The sequence below is a fragment of the Salmo salar genome, chromosome 20, assembly GCF_965601325.2.
Source record: "Salmo salar chromosome 20, fSalSal1, whole genome shotgun sequence".
In the NCBI taxonomy this organism is placed as follows: Eukaryota; Metazoa; Chordata; class Actinopteri; order Salmoniformes; family Salmonidae; genus Salmo; species Salmo salar.
Genome location: NC_138310.1, coordinates 65,960,880 through 65,983,273, shown reverse-complemented (window position 1 = coordinate 65,983,273; position 22,394 = coordinate 65,960,880). Strand labels below are relative to the sequence as shown.

Here is a 22,394-nt window from a genome sequence, read left to right as displayed (position 1 = left end):
AGCAGGACGTAACATATCATACGATCCAGCAGGATGTAACATATCATACGATCCAGCAGGACGTAACATATCATACGATCCAGCAGGACGTAACATATCATACGATCCAGCAGGACGTAACATATCATACGATCCAGCATGATGTAACATATCATACGAAATTGAAAATGGAAATGGATGATGTTGTGCCCAATTGTTCACAATTTTAGGGGACTTGTTTTGGCACGTGAGTGCTACTTTCAAAACTACTGCCTGAAAGTTCCTTAATGGTAGTCTCTGGTAGCCTCTATACAGGATTACTGTGCAGTGAGGGGCCAAGATGGAGAGGCAGGTCTCTAGAGATGCTAATTTGTGTGTTTGTTTACTCCACACCAGGTGTGTGTTCAATTAGAAGTGAAGACAAGACTCCCATCGGCTAGCCATGACCCACTTTGGTAGAGAGAGTGTGATCCTCTCTTCAGCTAAATTCAGTTCAGTTTTATTGTCACATGCAGATGTACAGTGAAATGCTTAACTTAAGAGCTCTACCCAACAGTGCAGTAATCAATGTCTAAAATAATATAGCTAACAAAATAAAAAAAAATGGAATATACACTATCGTTCAAAAGTTTGGGGTCACTTAGAAATGTCCTTGTTTTTGAAAGAAAAACTATTTTTTTGTCTATTAAAATAACATAAAATTGATCAGAAATACAGTGAAGACATTGTCAATGTTGTAAATGACTATTGTAGCTGGAAGTGGCAGATTTTTTATGGAATATCTACATAGGCGTACAGAGGCCCATTATCAGCAACCATCACTCCTGTGTTAGCTAATCCAAATGTATCATTTTAAAAGGCTAATTGATCATTAGAAAACCCTTTTGCAATTATGTTAGCACAGCTGAAAACGGTTGTTCTGATTAAAGAAGCAATAAAACTGGCCTTCTTTAGACTAGTTGAGTATCTGGAGCATCAGTATTTGTGGGTTCGATTACAGGCTCAAATGGCCAGAAACAAAGACCTTTCTTCTGAAACTCGTCAAATGTTTCGGGTAGCCTTCCACAAGCTTCCCACAATAAGTTGGGGGAATTTTGGCCCATTCCTCCTGACAGAGCTGGTGTAACTGAGTCAGGTTTGTAGGCCTCCTTGCACACACACGCTTTTTCAGTTCTGCCCACAAATTTTCTATGGGATTGAGGTCAGGGCTTTATGATGGCCACTCCAATAACTTGACTTTGTTGTCCTTAAGCCATTTTGACACAATTGTGGAAGTATGCTTGGGGTCATTGTCCATTGGGAAGACCCATTTGCCACCAAGCTTTAACTTCCTGACTGATGTCTTGAGATGTTGCTTCAATATATCCACATAATTTTCCTCCCTCATGATGCCATCTATTTTGTGAAGTGCACCAGTCCCTCCTGCAGCAAAGCACCCCCACAATATGATGCTGCCACCCCCGTGCTTCACGGTTGGGATGGTGTTCTTCAGCTTGCAAGCGTCCCCCTTTTTCCTCCAAACATAACGATGGTCATTATGGCCAAACAGTTCTATTTTTGTTTCATCAGACCAGAGGACATTTCTCCAAAAAGTATGAGCTTTGTCCCCATGTGCAGTTGCAAACCGTTGTCTGGCTTTTTTATGGCGGTTTTGGAGCAGTGGCTTCTTCCTTGCTGAGCGGCCTTTCAGGTTATGTCGATATAGGACTCGTTTTACTGTGGATATACACTGCTCAAAAAAGTAAAGGGAACACTTAAACAACCCAATGTAACTCCAAGTCAATCACACTTCTGTGAAATCAAACTGTCCACTTAGGAAGCAACACTGATTGACAATAAAATTCACATGCTGTTGTGCAAATGGAATAGACAACAAGTGGAAATTATAGGCAATTAGCAAGACACCCCCAATAAAGGAGTGGTTGTGCAGGTGGTGACCACAAACCACTTCTCAGTTCCTATGCTTCCTGGCTGATGTTTTGGTCACTTTTGAATGCTGGCGGTGCTTTCACTCTAGTGGTAGCATGAGATGCAGTCTACAACCCATACAAGTGGCTCAGGTAGTGCAGCTCATCCAGGATGGCACATCAATGCGAGCTGTGGCAAGAAGGTTTGCTGTGTCTGTCAGCGTAGTGTCCAGAGCATGGAGGCGCTACCAGGAGACAGGCCAGTACATCAGGAGACGTGGAGGAGGCCGTAGGAGGGCAACAACCCAGCAGCAGGACCGCTACCTCCGCCTTTGTGCAAGAAGGAGCAGGAGGAGCACTGCCAGAGCCCTGCAAAATGACCTCCAGCAGGCCACAAATGTGCATGTGTCTGCTCAAACGGTCAGAAACAGACTCCATGAGGGTGGTATGAGGGCCCAACGCCCACAGGTGGGGGTTGTGCTTACAGCCCAACACCGTGCAGGACGTTTGGCATTTGCCAGAGAACACCAAGATTGGCAAATTCGCCACTGGCGCCCTATGCTCTTCACAGATGAAAGCAGGTTCACACTGAGCACATGTGACAGACGTGACAGAGTCTGGAGAAGGCCGTGGAGAACGTTCTGCTGCCTGCAACATCCTCCAGCATGAGCGGTTTGGCGGTGGGTCAGTCATGGTGTGGGGTAGCATTTCTTTGGGGGGCCGCACAGCCCTCCATGTGCTCGCCAGAGGTAGCCTGACTGCCATTAGGTACCGAGATGACATCCTCAGACCCCTTGTGAGACCATATGCTGGTGCGGTTGGCCCTGGGTTCCTCCTAATGCAAGACAATGCTAGACCTCATGTGGCTGGAGTGTGTCAACAGTTCCTGCAAGAGGAAGGCAATGATGCTATGGACTGGCCCGCCCGTTCGCCAGACCTGAATCCAATTGAGCACATCTGGGACATCAGGTCTCGCTCCATCCACCAACGCCACGTTGCACCACAGACTGTCCAGGAGTTGGCAGATGCTTTAGTCCAGGTCTGGGAGGAGATCCCTCAGGAGACCATCCGCCACCTCATCAGGAGCATGCCCAGGCGTTGTATGGAGGTCATACAGGCACGTGGAGGCCACACACACTACTGAGCCTCATTTTGACTTGTTTTAAGGACATTACATCAAAGTTGGATCAGCCTGTAGTGTGGTTTTCCACTTTAATTTTGAGTGTGACTCCAAATCCAGACCTCCATGGGTTGATAAATTGGATTTCCATTGATTATTTTTGTGTGATTTTGTTGTCAGCACATTCAACTATGTAAAGAAAAAAGTATTTAATAAGATTATTTCATTCATTCAGATCTAGGATGTGTTATTTTAGTGTTCCCTTTATTTTTTTGAGCCGGTTAGATACTTTTGTACCTGTTTCTGGGATTGATTTGCACTTTTCGCAGCAAAGTACGTTCATCTCTAGGAGACAGAACGCGTCTCCTTCCTGAGCTTTATGACAGCTGCGTGGTCCTATGGTGTTTATACTTGCATACTATTTTTTTGTATGATGAATGTGGTACCTTCAGGCGTTTAGAAATTGCTCTCAAGGATGAACCAAACTTGTGGAGGTCTACAATTTTTTTCCTGAGGTCTTGGTTGATTTATTTTGATTTTCCCATGATGTCAAGCAAAGCGGCACTGAGTTTGAAGGTAGGCTTTGAAGTACATCCACAGGTACACCTCCAATTGACTCAAATGATGAATGCCAAGAGTGTGCAAAGCTGTCATCAAGGCAAAGGGTGGCCACTTTGAGGAATCTGAAATATAAAATATATTTTTATTTGTTTAACACTTTTTTGGTTACTACATGATTCCAAATGTGTTATTTCATAGTTTTGATGTGTTCACTATTATTCTACAATGTAGAAAATAGTAAAAAATAAAGGAAACCCCATGAATGAGTAGGTGTGTCCAAACTTTTGACTGGTACTGTATAAATACTTATGGTAATAACTAGTGGTTGTCATGTCCTGACCAGTAAAAGGGGTTATTTGTTATTGTAGTTTGGTCAGGACGTGGCAGGGGTGTGTTTGTTTCGTGTTGTCGGGGTTTTTGGGTATTGTTCTATGTTTTGTATTTCTATGTTCGTATTTCTAGTTGTTCTATTTCTATGTTAGTTTTGGGAACAACCTCCAATTAGAAGCAGCTGGTTGTCGTTGCTTCTAATTGGAGGCCATATTTATATGGGTTTATTTTCTCTTGTGTTTGTGGGTGGTTGTCTCTGTGTATAGTCATTGTACCTTACAGGACTGTCATTCATTTTCTTGTTTTGTTTAGTGTTCATGGTTAAATACAAATATAAGTATGGACACTTACCACGCTGCGTATTGGTCCGATATTTCGTGCCTTCAGAAAGTATTCATACCCCTTGACTTATTCCACATTTTGTTGTGTTACAGCCTGAATTCAAAATGTATTACATAGAGTTTCTTTCTCACCAATCTACACACAATACCCCATAAAGACAAAATGAAAACATGTTTTTAGTCATTTTAGCAAATGTATTAAAAATGATAGACAGACAGAAATATTGAGTCAATACTTTGTAGATTCACCTTTGGCCGCAATTACAGCTGTGAGTCTTTCTGGGTAAGTCGCTAAGAGCTTTCAGCACCTGGCTTGTGCAACGTTTTCCCATTATTCTTTTCAATATTCTTCAAGCTCTGTCAAAATGGTTGTTGATCATTGCTAGACAACCCTTTTCAGGTCTTGCCATAGATTTTCAAGTAGATTTAAGTCAGAACTGTAACTCAGTCACACAGGAGCACTGTCTTCTTGGTAAGCAACTCCAGTTTAGATTTTGCCTTGTGTTTTAGGTTATTGTCCTGCTGAAAGGTGAATTCATCTCCCAGTGTCTGGTGGAAAGCAGACAATCAGATTTTCCTCTAGTATTTTGTCTGTGTTTAGCTCCATTCGATTTATTTTTTATCCTAAAAAACTCCCCAGTCCTTAACAATTACAAGCATACCCATAACATGATGCAGCCACTACTATGGTACTCAGTGATGTTTGGATTTTCACCAAACATAACACTTTGTATTCAGGACAAAAAGTTATTTGCTTTGCCACATTTATTGCAGTATTATTTTTGTGCCTTGTTGCAAACAAGATGCATGTTTTGGAATATTTTTATTCTGTACAGGCTTACTTCTTTTCACTCTGTCAATTAGGTTATTATTGTGGAGCAATTACAATGTTGTTGATCCATCCTCCTTTTCTCCTATCACATTCATTAACTCTGTAACTGTTTTAAAGTCACCATTGGCCTTATGGCGAAATCCCATTGAGTTAGGAAGGATGCCTGCATATTTGTAGTAACTTGGTGTATTGTTACACCATCAGAAGTGTAATTAATAACTTCACCATGCTCAAAGGGATATTCAATGTCTGCTTTTTACATTTGTACCCATCTACCAATAGGTGCCCTTCTCTGTGAGGCATTGGAAAACCTCCCTGGTCTTTGTGGTTGAATCTGTGTTTGAAATTCACTGCTTGACTGAGGGACCTTACAGATAATTGTAAACACGTCCCTTTTCAGGACCTTTTCTTTCAAAGATAATTCGTAAAAATCCAAATAACTTCACAGATCTTCATTGTAAAGGGTTTGAACACTGTTTCCCATGCTTGTTCAATGAACCATAAACAATTAATGAACATGCACCTGAGGAATGGTTGTTAAGACACTAACAGCTTACAATTAAGGTCACAGTTATGAAAACTTAGGACACTAAAGAGGCATTTCTACTCACTCTCAAAAACACCAAATGAAAGATGCCCAGGGTCCCTGCACATCTGCGTGAACGTGCCTTAGGCATGCTGCAAGGAAGCATGAGGACTGCAGATGTGGCCAGGGCAATAAATTGCGATGTCCGTACTGTGAGACGCCTAAGACAGCGCTACAGGGAGACAGGACGGACAGCTGAACGTCCTCGCAGTGGCAGACCACGTGTAACAACACCTGCACAAGATCGGTACATCCGAACATCACAACAACAACTGCCGAGTTACACCAGGAACGCACAATCCCTCCATCAGTGCTCAGACTGTCCGCAACAGGCTGAGAGAGGCTGGACTGAGGGCTTGTAGGCCTGTTGTATGGCAGGTCCTCAACAGACATCACCGGCAACAATGTTGCCTATGGGCACAAACCCACCGTCGCTGGACCAGACAGGACTGGCAAAAAGTGCTCTTCACTGACGAGTTGCGGTTTTGTCTCACCAGGGGTGATGGTCGGATTCGCGTTTATCGTCGAAGGAATGAGCGTTACACCAAGGCCTGTACTCTGGAGCGGGATCGATTTTGAGGTGGAGGGTCCATGATGGTCTGGGGCGGTGTGTCACAGCATCATTGGACTGAGCTTGTTGTCATTGCAGGCAATCTCAACGCTGTGTGTGTTACAGGGAAGACATCCTCCTCCCTCATGTGGTACCCTTCCTGCAGGCTCATCCTGACATGACCCTCCAGCATGACAATACCACCAGCCATACTGCTCGTTCTGTGAGTGATTTCCTGCAAGACAGGAATGTCAGTGTTCTGCCATGGCCAGTGAAGAGCCCGGATCTCAATCCCATTGAGCACGTCTGGGACCTGTTGGATCGGAGGGTGAGGGCTAGGGCCATTCCCCACAGAAATGTCCGGGAACTTGCAGGTGCCTTGGTGGACGAGTGGGGTAACATCTCACAGCAAGAACTGGCAAATCTGGGGCAGTCCATGAGGAGGAGATGCACTGAGGTACTTAATGCAGCTGGTGGCCACACCAGATACTGACTGTTACTTTTGATTTTGACCCCCCCTTTGTTCAGGGACACATTATTCCTTTTCTGTTAGTCACATGACTGTGGAACTTGTTCAGTTTATGTCTCAGCTGTTGAATCGTATGTTCTTACAAATATTTATACATGTTAAGTTTGCTGAAAATAAACGCAGTTGATAGTAAGAGGACATTTCTTTTTTTGCTGAGTTTATGTGTGAGGCACAGAGATGAGGTAGTCGTTCAGCAATGATGTTTAACACTATTATTGCACACAGAGTGAGTCCATGCAACATTATGTGACTTGTTAAGCACATTTCTACTCCTGAATTTATTTAAGCTTTCCATATTAAGGGGGTTGAATAGTTATTGACTCAAGACATTTCAGTTTTTCAGTTTTTATTAATTGGCCAAAAAATGGAAAAACATAATTCCACTTTGACATTATGGGATATTGTGTGTAGACTAGTGACAAAAGAATCAAAAATTAATTCAGCCTGTAACACAACAACATTTTGAACAAATCTAAGGAAATCAATGCTTTCTAAAGGCACTGTACATGTGAACAGGAGTAATAGTGACAAGTAGCAGGATAAAATAGATAGATACTAATAAAATAGATAGGTAATCAATAGTCAATGAACGGCAACATAGTGGTAGGAATAATCAAATCAGTAATCATTTTAGCAGCAGCGTAGGTGTGAGGGAGAGTAGTATTTGTTAACCATTTAACTGTCTTATGGCCAGGGGATAGAAGCTGTATAGGAGTCTGTTGGTTTGAGCCTTGATGCACCTGTACTGTCTGCCGGATGGGAGCAAGGAGAACAGTCCATGTCTCGGATGGTTGGAGTCTTTGGCAATTGTTGGGGCCTTTCTCAGACACCGCCTGGAATGTACGTCCTGAATAGAACAATGCTGCTGCTGTTTAGAACCAGAGTTACATTGAGATATCAAGTGCAGTTGACTCATGAGACGTAGCGTAGCAGCTAGTTAGCTTGAAATAGATGATAAACCCATAAGGATATTAGTGATGCCCAGGAACAGCTGTGCAATATGCTGTAATTATTGGTTTTATTAGTGGCTGTATTCTGTTAGATGGTTGTGATGTGATGCTCTTCACTGGGTTTATAGAGAGCAGATTAGGTTATCATTGCCTATATTGAAGAGGGAACACATTTCTTAAATTTGAGTAAATTTGAGAGATTTATCAATGTGTATTTGATTTATAACAGTCATCCCTCATCCCTGTGTAATGCTGGTTAGAGATGAATGGACATAAAAACTTGTGATAGGCTGTTTATTTAAAGACTATGTTACATCTTGGAAATTCCCAACTTTTTAATACTTTCAAGAAATTAAGATATTCTCAGTGGATCGAAAATATGCTAATGATGTTTTTTCTTTTCCCAAAGCCCCTCCCACTTTTACGACCACACCCCCACAGTATGTGGAGGCCAAGGAGGGGGGCAGCACACTGCTGACTTGCTCCGCCCAGGGAAACCCCAAACCAATGATCAGCTGGCTGAGGGAGGGGGAGGAGCTTGCAAGCAGTGGAAAATACACGGTAAGCCAAAATGGACAACAAATGTACTGTACACTCGGGCTAGAAATACATGCCCTTTAAACCTTGAATCAGCAGTGAAATGGTCTGTGAAAGTGACTCTTTAGATCAGTGGAAATAAAACATGCTAGCCATTTCCTCCAGGTTAATATTGGATTTGTCAATTTTCTAGGGCTGCCATGACATTCTTTGATATTTAGGTTAATGAGCCTGGAAGGTATGTGGATTCCAGATAATTTAGCCCTTTAAGGTCTTGGAGACATTCAGATGTGAAGTTGAAATCTTAGATATTATACCTGTCTTGCATGCTTAACACCAGCCCCACCCCACCGCTTCTGAGGATGTCACTGCTCCTGATGTTTGTTTTTTGTTGCTATGGAACAAAAGTACAGTAAGCACTGAACAGAATGGAAATATTCAGAACAACTGAACAGAATGGAAATATTCAGAACAACTGAACAGAATGGAAATATTCAGAACAACTGAACAGAATGGAAATATTCAGAACAACTGAACAGAATGGAAATATTCAGAACAACTGAACAGAATGGAAATATTCAGAACAACTGAACAGTATGGAAATATTCAGAACAACTGAACAGAATGGAAATATTCAGAACAACTGAACAGTATGGAAATATTCAGAACAACTGAACAGTATGGAAATATTCAGAACAACTGAACAGTATGGAAATATTCAGAACAACTGAACAGAATGGAAATATTCAGAACAACTGAACAGAATGGAAATATTCAGAACAACTGAACAGTATGGAAATATTCAGAACAACTGAACAGTATGGAAATATTCAGAACAACTGAACAGTATAGAAATATTCAGAACAACTGAACAGTATGGCTAGGCTATACAATACAAGATTTCACAGACTCCAAAACATTCTCTACACAATGTTCTTATGCCTGATAAAGACAATTTGACTTGTGAATGGATGATCATTTTGTGGAAACAGATTATTAGTCTAAAAACATGCCTTTTCCTCAATCTGGGTACTTGGGCTGTAGATATACTATACAAGCTTTCACAGACTCCAAAACAATGTGTACACAATGTTATCAGTTTAGGGAAGTCTGATGATGACATTTTACAGTCATGAATGCTACACTCTTTTTGTGAAAATGTACGATTTGTTTTGATTAAAAACATGCATGTTCCTCTAGGTACTCAGACTAAGCCGTAGATATACCGTAAAAGCTTTCACAGACGCCAGAACACTCTCTACACTATTTTGGTGGCAATACAGTAGGTTATTATCTTAAAACGTGCATTTTCATCTATCTGGGTACTCAGACTGGCTGTAGATAAGCCTATACAGTCTGTTTCATAACTCATCTTCAAGAAGGAGGCAGTCTATAGGTGTGGTTTGGTGTGCTGGTGAAATTTTCTGCACACACCACCATCTCTCTGAGTATACGTAAGACTGCACCCAGATTGCAGACCGAGAAGCCCTTAATTGGACTGTCTGGCATGTCTGTGATTGGCCAGGAGCGTCTGTCATTCAGGCTGCAGAAGGTCTGCAGGGGGCAGTCCCTGAGGGGAGGAAGAACAGTCTAGGCGTGTCAAGCCACGGCTGCACCCCCTCTCTCATTTGTCATGTTTTGCGTTAGTGTTCCAGTTCTCTTTAAGGAACCCTGTGAACCATAGACAACCCCATCTCTTACCCCTCGCTCACCCTCCCTGCACTCAGATGTTTCAAATGGAGTAAATCCCTGAGCTAGCTGAAGGCTTGCTGAAGGCTGCACCTAACATTTGGACTTGATATGTGATGTACAGGAAGTGACAGCTCACCTCATTCCTATGTCATTGTGTCTGTCACAGCTGGCCCTCTGTCTTATCCCTCTCGCACCCCTCTCTTGCTCACCCATCTCTCACCCCTCTCTCATCTCTCTCTCTCATCCCTCTCACCCCTCTCTCATCCCTCTCTCACCTCTCATCCCTCTCTCCCACTCCTCTCTCATCCCTCTCACTCACCCCTCTCTCATCCCTCTCACTCACCCCTCTCTCATCCCTTTCTCTCTCACTCCTCTCTAACCCCTCTCTCACCCCTCTCTCATCCCTCTCTCTCACTCCTCTCTCATCCCTCTCTCACCCCACTCTCACTCCTCTCTCACCCCCCTCTCATCCCTCTCTCACTCCTCTCATCCCTCTCTGTCACCCCTCTCAGGCTCCCACACCACAGCCTCATCAAAGGTCAGAGTGGAGGAGCCCAGGGCTTTAACATGTTTGCAATAGTAAACGATTGGAAGACTTCCTCATGCATTATTAATCCCTTCCTAATGCATCAATATTACATGACTCTTAATATGAATGTTATACTAAACATGAATATCAACAGTGAGCCAAGTGCCTCACATCTAAACCATGCTTTGATGCAGTCAGCATTTAGGTGCATTGGTAGTGAGGGTGGAATATGTTTATGATTTGTTTGAACGCTCAAATTGTTTTTGATTTCCATGTGGTTGGTTTGCTGTGAGAGGAAACTGGAAAAACTTTTATATTCCCAACCAAGCGATAGTCTATACATTTGAGGACTCCCATTGTAGTAAAGAGATGGTGGTAATATTTGCGCTCCATGGATGGTGTCCTTGAGGACTTGGTAGAGAATGGCAGGGATGTGACAGTGGAGAGAAGAGGAGGAACCATGGTCATCATCTCAGCACCCCCTGCTGTTTGAGGTCCCACACATGAATCAATGTGTCCACCTCCTCATCCTCCCCTCCCCATCCGCCTTCCCTGTAGCTATAGAAACGGCCTGCTGACTATTACACTGCTGCAAGTGTAGTGTAGGTTACTGTGTCACAACTGTGGCCCAGCTATGTGTGTTTGTCCTGCCATGGAGTGGGATTAAAAGGGAATTCTACCTCAGCTGGGCTGACCCAAGGCAGGATGGATCACTGTGTGGGTGTGTCTAGTGGCTGCTAAACTCTCTTGACTGAAAGGTTTGAGAGACAGATGAATAGGTATAATCCCAGAGGTTTAACAGATTCCCTACCATTGGCTTGAATGGACAGGGCTACAGCTGTGTGTATCCTGAATGGACAGAACCCAGCAACCCTACTGCATCATTTACGAGGGTATTTTTATTAGGTTGGGTTATTGTGTTCCCTCCCTGCTTATTGGTTCCTGTCAGCGTCCTCCTCGGCAGAGGGGAGAGGAAATACAGGAGCACAGTGAGACGTTTCCCAGGTTACCGCTTGGAGAGATTAGCCTCAGATCACAACCAAAGTTAATTAGAGAATAACCTCGTCCCCAGGCTATTACGCACAGTGCATATAAGCCTGGGATATCAACCACTCAAAGTTTTCCTTAGTGGCAGTGACTATAGAATTCTATGGGTGTGACCTCCTGAGTATTTGAGTATTGTCATTTATTTGAAATTTAATTTTAGCGAATCACAGGGTTGTGAGGCGTGGCTCTGTGCTTCTGGTTTACTAGCGTATGGAGGAGAGTTTTGGAGAAGGTGTTGTGTGAGATGACTGTTTGGTAGATTAAGCCAATTAAGCCAATTCCTATGTGCCGGGAGTTTCTCCCAGCTCTCTGTATTGGCTCACAAAGACCAAGTTTGATGCATTGGTCCACCAGACTCTTTGCGCATTTGGACGGAAGTATCTGGGAACGAGATTAATTAGAGAATTACATGATGATGAGTTTAGACTTTACAGTATTGGTTGTATGCTCTCTATATTAATACCTCTGTGCACAGACCTACCCACTGAATCACAGAGCGAAACATACATTCCTACCAAAGACAGACAACCTCAATCCTGCCTTGATTTTGGTGTGCAATTTCACTAGGTTAAGCTTATAAATACCATCTCTGTATGTTTGCTCTGTCTCTCACAAATTTGTCCACCCTAGGTGCATGATGGGAGTCTGACGGTGCTGGGGATCACTCGGGACGACAGAGGGGCGTATACGTGTCGAGCCTTCAGCGACCAGGGAGAGGTACTCCACACCACCCGTCTGCTGGTCCAAGGTAACAGGGCAACGGTCACATTGTAATGTCACAGATGGGTGTAACTTCAGAGGTTGTTATGGTGATGTGAGGGAGAAATCATGACGTTTCTCTACTGCGGTGCACATTGATTACTGAGGATGAGTTTTGAGAAGGTTCCTAGGACAATTGCTGGCTGAATACTAAAAGAACAGTTTGTCCTGACTGTCTGAATAATCCCTTATCTGAGAATCTTTATGCTATTTTTGCCTTACACCTGCTATTAAACATCTATTACATGCCTACAGCTATGCAGTACAGTGTCTAGATTGTGTTTAAGATAGAGAAATGAAGTCCTGCCGCTATCTACTTAATAAGTATCTGTTTCCTGCCTTTGTCATAGTATGCAGGGATAGTGTTTGGGTTTATTAGTGTGGTAGTATGCTTTAGTCTGTATCAGTCAATACTCTTAAGTCCTCTGGTAACCTAGTCTGTGGCTGCTGGTGCTGGTGTGTGTGTGTGTGTGTATCACTGTCTGTCTGAGGCATTCGTCACTGTCTGTCTCCGGTCCATTAACCAGGCTCTCTCTCGGCTAGACAGACACAGACACAGATCTGGGGTCTGCTCTGCTCAGATAAATGGATCTGATACAGGCTTCCTCCACTTCCTGCCTCTTCCTCTCTCAGTCTACATCAAACACGCACACACACACACGTACTCACGCTTGCATGCACCACACACACACACACACACACACACACACACACACACACACACACACACACACACACACACACACACACACACACACACACACACACACACACACACACACACACACACACACACACACACACACACACTCTCTCGCTCTCTCTCTCGCTCTCTCTCTCTATCAACACAAGCACTGGATGAGTTAACAGGCTGTATATTACAGCTGATGGAGCAGGTTGGTTTTATGGTAGGCTTGTTATGTTTGATGGTGGGATAAAGATGTGTCAATTTCAGTCAATGTGCAAGTGTCTAAAAGGAATATGGGCAAGAAGTACTTGGTTACATCTTAGATTTACTCTACTGACCCCTCTAAATACACGCGTACACTGCATGCACATGCCTGATAATACATGAAGGTGAGGGGAAAGTTTTAAATGAATGGGTCTGAGTCTGAAACATCCTCAAAAAACTCATACGTGTCTTAGATGGTTTCAATAAATACAAATCCAGAGTGAATTGGAATAAATCTGAGATGTCATGATACATATCTGTTTTGAGCACTAGCAATATTGCAAACTGTTTTGGTTTTTCACTACGGAGTATTAATCCATAAGCAGGCCATGTGGAAATGAGTCAGTGAAGTTGTCTAAAGCTCTCTGAGCAATTACAAGCAGCCATCGGAGGAGTCGTGATTCTCACTCAAATATCTGTTTTATTTGTTCTGTGACTTAACCACTCTTTCAGTAGTCCCTCCTGGTGTATAAAGCCATTCAGTGTGTATTTAGGAAATAACCAGGAGGCTTGTAGCTGGGCCCACTTATAAAAGACAGCTTACGTTTCAATGTCTGTAATATAGTATAGAGAGCAGAGCAGCAACCTCAGGGCACTGAGTGTTCATGCTGTGGAGGCATCTGCAAGTCTGGCAACCAAGTCTGTGGCTCAAGTTACAATATGCCTGCTTACTGTATCTCATAGACTACTAGAGAGAAGCCTGTGCCAGGGGTCTACTGTACCTACGTAACAATAAACAGACGCTGTGTGAATGGGTCATAAGATAATAATTTGAGTATCCATATCTACACTGAACAAAAATATGAACGCAACATGTAAAGTGTTGGTCCCATGTTTCATGAACAGAAATTTTCCATCGAACAAAAAAATATATTTCTCAAAAAGGTTTCTTTACATCCCTGTTAGTGAGAATTTGTCCTTTTCCAAGATAATCCATCCCCCTGACAGGTGTGGCATATCAAGAAGTTGATTAAACAGCATGATCACTACACAGGTGCACCTTGTGCTGGGGGCAATAAAAGGCCTCTATAAAATGTGCAGTTTTGTCACACAACACAATGCCACCGATGTCTCAAGTTTTGAGGGAGCGTACAATTGCTGTGCTGACTGCAGGAATGTTCAACAGAGCTGTTGACAGAGAATATAATGTTAACTTCTCTACCATAAGCCGCCTCCAACGTCGTTTTAGAGAATTTGGCAGTACGGTACATCCAACCGGCCTCACAACCACAGACCACGTGTAACCACGCCAGCCCAGGACCACCTGCGGGATTGTCTGAGACCAGCCACCCGGATAGCTGATGAAACTCTGGGTTTGCACAACCAACGAATTTCTACACAAACTGTCTGAAACCGTCTAATGTAATGTAAATGTAAAAAATGTTCTCCTCGTCCTCACCAGGGTCTTGACCTGACTGCAGGTCGGCATCGTAACCGACTTCAGTGGGCAAATGCTCACCTTCGATGGCTACTGGCACGCCGGAGAAGTGTGCTCTTCACAGATGAATCCCGGTTTCAATTGTACCGATTGACTGATTTCCTTATATGAATTGTAACTCAGTAAAATCTATTAAATTGTTGCATGTTGTGTTCATATTTTTGTTCAGTCTATGTTTTGTTGTACACTAAAAGCCTTGTTTGTTTCCTGTAGGGCCACCGTATATTAAGTCACCACCAGAGAACATCACTGTCAACATATCCCAGAATGCACGCTTCACCTGTCAAGCAGAGGCCTATCCTGGAAACCTGACCTACACCTGGTTTTGGGAGGAAGATAACGTCTACTTCACTAAGAAGTAAAGTTATAATCGAGATCGTGTTTCTGTTTGTCTGTGTACCTTCTTTTTGGTCTTCGAGTCTTTTCCACCCTGTGATCTTAAAGTATTTTGTACAGTGTCTTGTTGTATTTGAGTATTCCAGACCCTGTCCTGGTGTTGTGAATTTGAATGTGTGTGTGTGTGTGTGTGTGTGTGTGTGTGTGTGTGTGTGTGTGTGTGTGGGTGTGTGTGTGTGTGTGTGTGTGTGTGTGTGTGTGTGTGTGTGTGCGCGTGTCTACATGTCTGTGTGCCAGTGGGACAGTGTGTGTGCGGGACTGTGTGTGAGCTGGTGCCCTGTCCTGCTGTAGTCCGGCAACAGTAAGAGAGGGCCTAGCAGGGGCTGTCTGGAGCACGCCAGCCGGGTTAGCACACTCTGATGACATTACCACATGCCTCTTATTCTTTAGTAATGATCTGAAGTGTAGCCAGGAGCTCTGTCAGACTCGCCGCTTTAGTTTAGTGATGGAGACATTTTACAAAAAACAAGTGACTGAGAGACCAAGTGTCTGTCTGGGAGAATCAACCTATCAGAGAGTCCCTTAGAAAGAGGCCCGTCTAAAATTGTTTTCTGAAGGCCTGGAAAAAGACTGTGTAAAATCAACCCAAGGATAAGACACTACTATCCTAGTTGGGCTGCTTACAATGTTTGGTCAATCCTGGGAGCCAACAGTCTATCACAAGATGGTATTTTTGGTCTAGTCATAAGATTTATTTACTCAAATAGATACAATGAATAGTTTAGATTAATTCATAGTTTAGATGAGAATATTCCCTCTGCTATTTCTTTTGCATAATGTCCTCTCAAATATTTCTCGAATTAACATGGTGTGCAGTGGGTTTGTTCTTTGTTTGAACACAGCTGGGAATAGAATATCTGCCAGTGTACTCTTCATGAGGGTACTTCATTTAAAGTGGTAGTGAGAGAGAAAACACGAGGGCTGCAACATCAGGTGATTGTGAAAATTAGGGGATTTATTTGACATACATCTCCTCCATCTTTTGGAACCTTTTCAGCCTGGATGGATTTGACCAAATGCTGCCCTCTTTCGGCAGACTTGTGTAATTGCATTAATGCAGACCCCAGTGTGTGAGTGTGTCTATGCTATGGCATGTTCAATAACTGTCTGCTTCCTCTCGGCAGTGACCTGAAAAACCGAGTCCGCATTCTCATTGACGGAACCCTCCACATCTTCCGGGTGAAACCAGAGGATGCTGGGAAATACACCTGCAGCCCAAGCAACAGCCTTGGAACTCCACCGTCAGCATCAGCACACCTCTCTGTTCAGTGTGAGTGTTACCATGGCGACGGAGGGAGGGATAGGGGGAGGGGCAGATGAGGCTGGCTGGCTGTACTGGAACAGGAGGAGAAACAACAGTATCACAGCCTGCATAGTGGCAGCCAGAACACTGCTGCTGTACAGTATTGTCATTGGTGATGTACTACCATACATATCACCCTGCTGAAACTTTTCCACCCTTGGCTGAATTTCAGAGTCAAAGGTCGGGACGAGGGAATGATTAGATAGTCCTACTGCTCATCATCTTGGCAGGGCCTCTCTCATCACCATATTCTTAACATGTTTTCCCGTCTATGATTCCAGTCTCTGAAGTGTTGATTATCTTTCATTGCTAGACAGTGACAGAGACAGTCTGCTAGTCTCACCCCATAGCATACTGCTCAGTCTGTCGTTCTCCCCTTAGAGAAAGAGTCCTGGTCTTCTCAGTGTGCCGGACTGAATTGAAACGGTGACCTTTTAGTTAATCTGCTACTGTATGTGAAAGGGAAATGCCACAAGGCCAGACGTTTTTTTTTATCATCAGTCTAAGCATGTTTGTTACTATGCTAATTCCCTCTGAAGTCGCTGGTCATTGATCTCTGTGTTCTGAGAGAGAGAGAGAGAGAGAGAGAGAGAGAGAGAGAGAGAGAGAGAGAAAACCAGTCTTACAGAACTGTCCTTTTTTCTGTTATGTACTATCCAAGTTGATAGCTAAAGACAATTAGTTAGCAGCTAGCTTGGGTTGCCATAAAGTAACTTAAAGTAACTCCAGTCACCCAAGTCATAGACTGTTTTCTCTGCTACACCGCACGGCAAGCGGTACCGGAGTGCCAAGTCTAGGACCAAAAGGCTCCTTAACAGCTTCTACCCCCCAAGCCATCTACCCCCAAGCCATCTACCCCCAAGCCATCTACCCCCAAGCTGAACAATTCATCAAATGGCCACCAGACTATTTACACTGACACTCCTCCATTTGTTTTGTACATTGCTGCTACTCGCTGTTTATTATCTATGCATAGTCACTTCACCCTTACCTACATGTACAAATTATCTCGACTAACCTGTACCCCTGCACATTGACTCGGTACTGGTACCCCCAGTATATAGCCTCGTTATTGTTATTTTATTGTGTTACTTTTTATTATTTTTTACTTTAGTTTATTTGGTAAATATTTGATTAACTCTTCTTGAACTGCACTGTTGGTTAAGGGCTTGTAAGTAAGCATTTCACAGTAAGGTCTACACTTGTTGTATTCTGCGCATGTGACAAATAAAGTTTGATTTGATTATAAAATACAATTTTTTTATGGTTTCCATACCGACCAACTTATTATAGGAGAAGTGAAATTGTGATTTAACAGTTTCAGACATATGCTCCAGTCTATTTTCACTTCAACCATCTCCTGTCCATCTGTACAAAACCTTGTGCTCTGTCCTCTTTGACCTCTAATCTCTGACCCTCAGACCCTGCCCGTGTGCTCAACATGCCCTCCATCATATACGTTCCACGGAAACTTCCAGGGGTCATCCGCTGCCCGGCGGACGCCAACCCGCCGGTGATATCAGTGAAGTGGGAGAAAGATGGCTACCCTCTCAGAGTGGAGAAGGTTAGTCTCAGTCTGCCATCCGTGGGGGCCTCTGTCTGTCTGGACTGTTGCTGATTACACCTCATTCACCATAACAGCTGTTCACAAAGCATCCCAGATTAGGATTGCTGATCTAGGATCCCTTTTAGGTTTTCCACCCTACTGAATATGATTATATGGACACGGAGGACCTGATCCTAGATCTCCTTCTTTAACACGTTTTGAATACAGGCCTTGACATGCTGTAGAGAATATTGCATCCATGTGATGTTGAGTGTAGCTCCTCTCTCCTGTCCCAGTACCCCGGATGGAGCCAGGCACCGGATGGGAGTATCCGGGTGGCGGAGGCCACAGAAGACTCCCTTGGCACTTACACCTGTATGCCTTACAACACCCTGGGTACAATGGGCCAGTCTGACCCGGCCACTCTGGTGCTAAAGGTACTGGTACTTGAAGAAACCTCTGACCAAATGTGATATGTGTAGTCTTCTCTCCCCCCTTTTGGTGAGACTTGTTGTGAGACTTGGTCTGTGACATTGTGTGTGTGTTGGCCCACAGGATCCCCCCTACTTTAACGTGAGGCCTGGTGGGGAGTACCGCCAAGAGGCTGGTAGAGAGCTGGTCATCCCCTGTGCTGCCTCGGGAGACCCTGAGATACCAACCATCACCTGGAGGAAGGTATGAGACCACACTACAGCTGGGACTAGTCTGGGAAGAGAAACATGGAAAATTCTAACTTCTTTTGTAATATGACAGACTAGTCCCAATGAAGTGTGTGTGTGTGTGTGTGTGTGTGTGTGTGTGTGTGTGTGTGTGTGTGTGTGTGTGTGTGTGTGTGGTGTGTGTGGTGTGTGTGTGTGTGTCAAGGTGGGGAAGCCCAGCAAGAGTAAGCACAACATCCTCCCCAGCGGCAGCTTACAGTTCCTGTCCCTCAGCAAGGAGGATCATGGGGAATGGGAGTGTGTGGCCACCAATGTGGTCACCAGCATCACTGCCAGCACGCGCCTCCTCGTCATCGGTACTGTCCTCTGTGACCTCATAACCCTCTGCCCCCATGCGTGTCTGATGATCCTAGTCATAGGTACCGTCCCCCCTGTGTTTTCTCAGCTCTTCAGGGTTCAGAATTTCAGTTAATCTGAATTGAAGTGGATTTGACAGCAACCCTGCAGCTCTGTTTCCATGCATGATGACCCTAGTCCCAGCTGTACTGTATGTATACTGAAGTACTGCTTAGACATTCATGATGACCCTAGTCCCAGCTGTACTGTATGTATACTGAAGTACTGCTTAGACATTCATGATGACCCTAGTCCCAGCTGTACTCTATGTATACTGAAGTACTGCTTAGACATTCATGATGACCCTAGTCCCAGCTGTACTGTATGTATACTGAAGTACTGCTTAGACAAGGGACTTGCTTGTGCGTGTTTACAGTAAATATGAGTAATAAGCATTTCTCAGGACTCTCACAGTCATACACCCTAGCTGGCACCTGCCCAAGTGTCCCCTCACTGGAGTGACAGGTGACATGTCAGAGGTGCTAAGTGTGGAGCAGACAGATTTGATGTTTCTGACCATAGTGGTTAGGACAGCAGGTCTCCCTTTAATCCCAGTGAAAGGTGCTGGGTCTTAGCCACACAGCTGGGGGCTGGGATGGTGATGGTCTGGCCAAGCCATAGACCTTCACTCCCCTTCACTTCACCATTGGTCTACAACACCTGACATTACAGGGAATTAGATTTTTTTACATTTTTGGACAGTGATAGTGATTCTGAGTGAGCTGTTATGGGAATAACACACCTGACCCAAACTGTGGTTATTGAAGGATTGTAGAATGGTGATCCTAACCTTCACCATACTGTACACATAGACCTAACAGATTGCTCTATCACTCTTTAGTGTGGGCCAGAGCAATATATAGTAGAGAGATATAGAGAGGTATACTGTAGATGGCTCTGGTATTAAATACGACAATGTCTTTTCTCTGGCCTTCAGGCACCAGCCCACATGCTCCAGGCAACATTCGTGTGTTGCCCTCGGTGACCTCGGCCAATGTGTCCTGGGAGCCGGGTTACGACGGAGGCTTTGAGCAGACATTCTCAGTGTGGTATGGCCCAGTGTGAGTACTCCCAGCATGCTCTAGTCTACTATCACATCTTATACTCAGATTGCAGCTGATTCCCCTAATAGAGGTGGGGGGACAGAGAGTTTCAGGATTGATCTGTAGGGTTTAGGGCTCTTAATGTGACCGTATTACTGCCCCCCCAAAAATCACGAGTCGTGACCGCATTCAAAGTGGCGCAACGGTATAAGGCACTGCAATGCAGTGCTATGGGCGTCACTACAGACCCGGGTTTGATCCCAAGTTGGCCGCGACCAGGAGACCCATGAGGCGGTGCACAATTGGCCCAGCGTCGTCCGGGTTAGGGGAGGGTTTGGCCGGCCATCGTCCCATCGCGCACTAGTGACTCCTTGTAGCAGGCCTGGCGCATGCACGCTGACTTCGGTCGCCAGGTGTACGGTGTTTCCCCCGAAAACATTGGTGCGGCTGGCTTCCGGGTTAAGCGGGCATGGCAGGGTTGTGTTTCGGAGGACGCACGGCTCTCGACCTTCGCCTCTCCCGAGTCCATATGGGAGTTGCAGCGATGGGACAAGACTGAAACTGCCAATTGGTTATCACGAAATTTGGGAGAAAATGTGGTAAAATAAATAAATTATAATTATAATTCCATGGGACCGTTTAGTCACGGTAACTAGGCTTCTCCAAGCTCTGATGCTGCTGATGGTCATTAGTAGCCTACCAAACTTGCTAACTGCCTGGTACTCAGCAATCTATTGGCCCTCTAATCACTCTGACATCAATGCAAATGTATTCAAAATTCTAATCAAACACTTCATGAGAGAACATGTGTCACGGGTTGTCGTCGGGAAAGGAGGACCAAAACGCAGCAGGAATGTGGATGCTCATCTTGATATTTATTGAAACCAAGAAAACACCAAAATAACAAAACGACGAAAAACTCACGAACAACCAAACAGTCTTGTAAGGCTCACACACGCAAAACAAGAAACAATCTCCCACAAACACCAAACCAAACACATACCCATATATAGGACTCTCGATCAGAGGCAACGAGAAAGCACCTGCCTCCAATTGAGAGTCCAACCCCCCATTAACCTAAACATAGAACTACAACTAACTAGACTAAACATAGAAATACGTTAACAATGAACAGTGCCCAAAAACCCCGGAATACATAAATCAAATACCCTTCTACAAAAACACCACTCCGAACCACATAAAACAAATACCCTCTGCCACGTCCTGACCAAACTACAATAACAAATAACCCTTATACTGGTCAGGACGTGACAACATGTGTTGCGCAACATTTCTATAGCATATGCAATTGCGTGGGACAACAGATTTTTAATGGCCTTTATTAAAAATAGGATCCCATCATCTTTCTATAGGCTAAGCCTACTATACAGTGGGGAAAAAAAGTATTTAGTCAGCCACCAATTGTGCAAGTTCTCCCACTTAAAAAGATGAGAGAGGCCTGTAATTTTCATCATAGGTACACGTCAACTATGACAGACAAAAAGAGAAAAAAAAATCCAGAAAATCACATTGTAGGATTTCTAATGAATTTATTTGCAAATTATGATGGAAAATAAGTATTTGGTCACCTACAAACAAGCAAGATTTCTGGCTCTCACAGACCTGTAACTTATTCTTTAAGAGGCTCCTCTGTCCTCCACTCGTTACCTGTATTAATGGCACCTGTTTGAACTTGTTATCAGTATAAAAGACACCTGTCCACAACCTCAAACAGTCATACTCCAAACTCCACTATGGCCAAGACCAAAGAGCTGTCAAAGGACACCAGAAACAAAATTGTAGACCTGCACCAGGCTGGGAAGACTGAATCTGCAATAGGTAAGCAGCTTGGTTTGAAGAAATCAACTGTGGGAGCAATTATTAGGAAATGGAAGACATACAAGACCACTGATAATCTCCCTTGATCTGGGGCTCCACGCAAGATCTCACCCCATGGGGTCAAAATGATCACAAGAACGGTGAGCAAAAATCCCAGAAGCACACGGGGGGACCTAGTGAATGACCTGCAGAGAGCTGGGACCAAAGTAACAAAGCCTACCATCAGTAACACACTACGCCGCCAGGGACTCAAATCCTGCAGTGCCAGACGTGTCCCCCTGCTTAAGCCAGGACATGTCCAGGCCCGTCTGAAGTTTGCTAGAGAGCATTTGGATGATCCAGAAGAGGATTGGGAGAATGTCATATGGTCAGATGAAACCAAAATATAACTTTTTGGTAAAAACTCAACTCGTCGTGTTTGGAGGACAAAGAATGCTGAGTTGCATCCAAAGAACACCATACCTACTGTGAAGTATGGGGGTGGAAACATCATGCTTTGGGGCTGTTTTTCTGCAAAGGGACCAGGATGACTGATCCGTGTAAAGGAATGAATGAATGGGGCCATGTATCGTG

At 44.1% G+C, this 22,394-nt stretch overlaps 1 protein-coding gene across 2 annotated transcripts in view; it reads left to right on the top strand.

The window, feature by feature from the left end:
- Positions 1–22,394, top strand: part of igsf9ba (immunoglobulin superfamily, member 9Ba) — a 91,258-nt gene that overhangs the window by 48,135 nt on the left and 20,729 nt on the right. For both annotated transcript variants that reach the window (XM_014162997.3, XM_082966654.1), the window contains exons 4-12: positions 8,095–8,246; positions 12,121–12,238; positions 14,853–14,997; positions 16,160–16,305; positions 17,760–17,902; positions 18,181–18,321; positions 18,440–18,559; positions 18,749–18,899; positions 19,877–20,000. In XM_014162997.3, the coding sequence (XP_014018472.3) occupies positions 8,095–8,246; positions 12,121–12,238; positions 14,853–14,997; positions 16,160–16,305; positions 17,760–17,902; positions 18,181–18,321; positions 18,440–18,559; positions 18,749–18,899; positions 19,877–20,000 (1,240 nt within the window). The remainder of the gene's footprint in view (positions 1–8,094; positions 8,247–12,120; positions 12,239–14,852; positions 14,998–16,159; positions 16,306–17,759; positions 17,903–18,180; positions 18,322–18,439; positions 18,560–18,748; positions 18,900–19,876; positions 20,001–22,394) is intronic.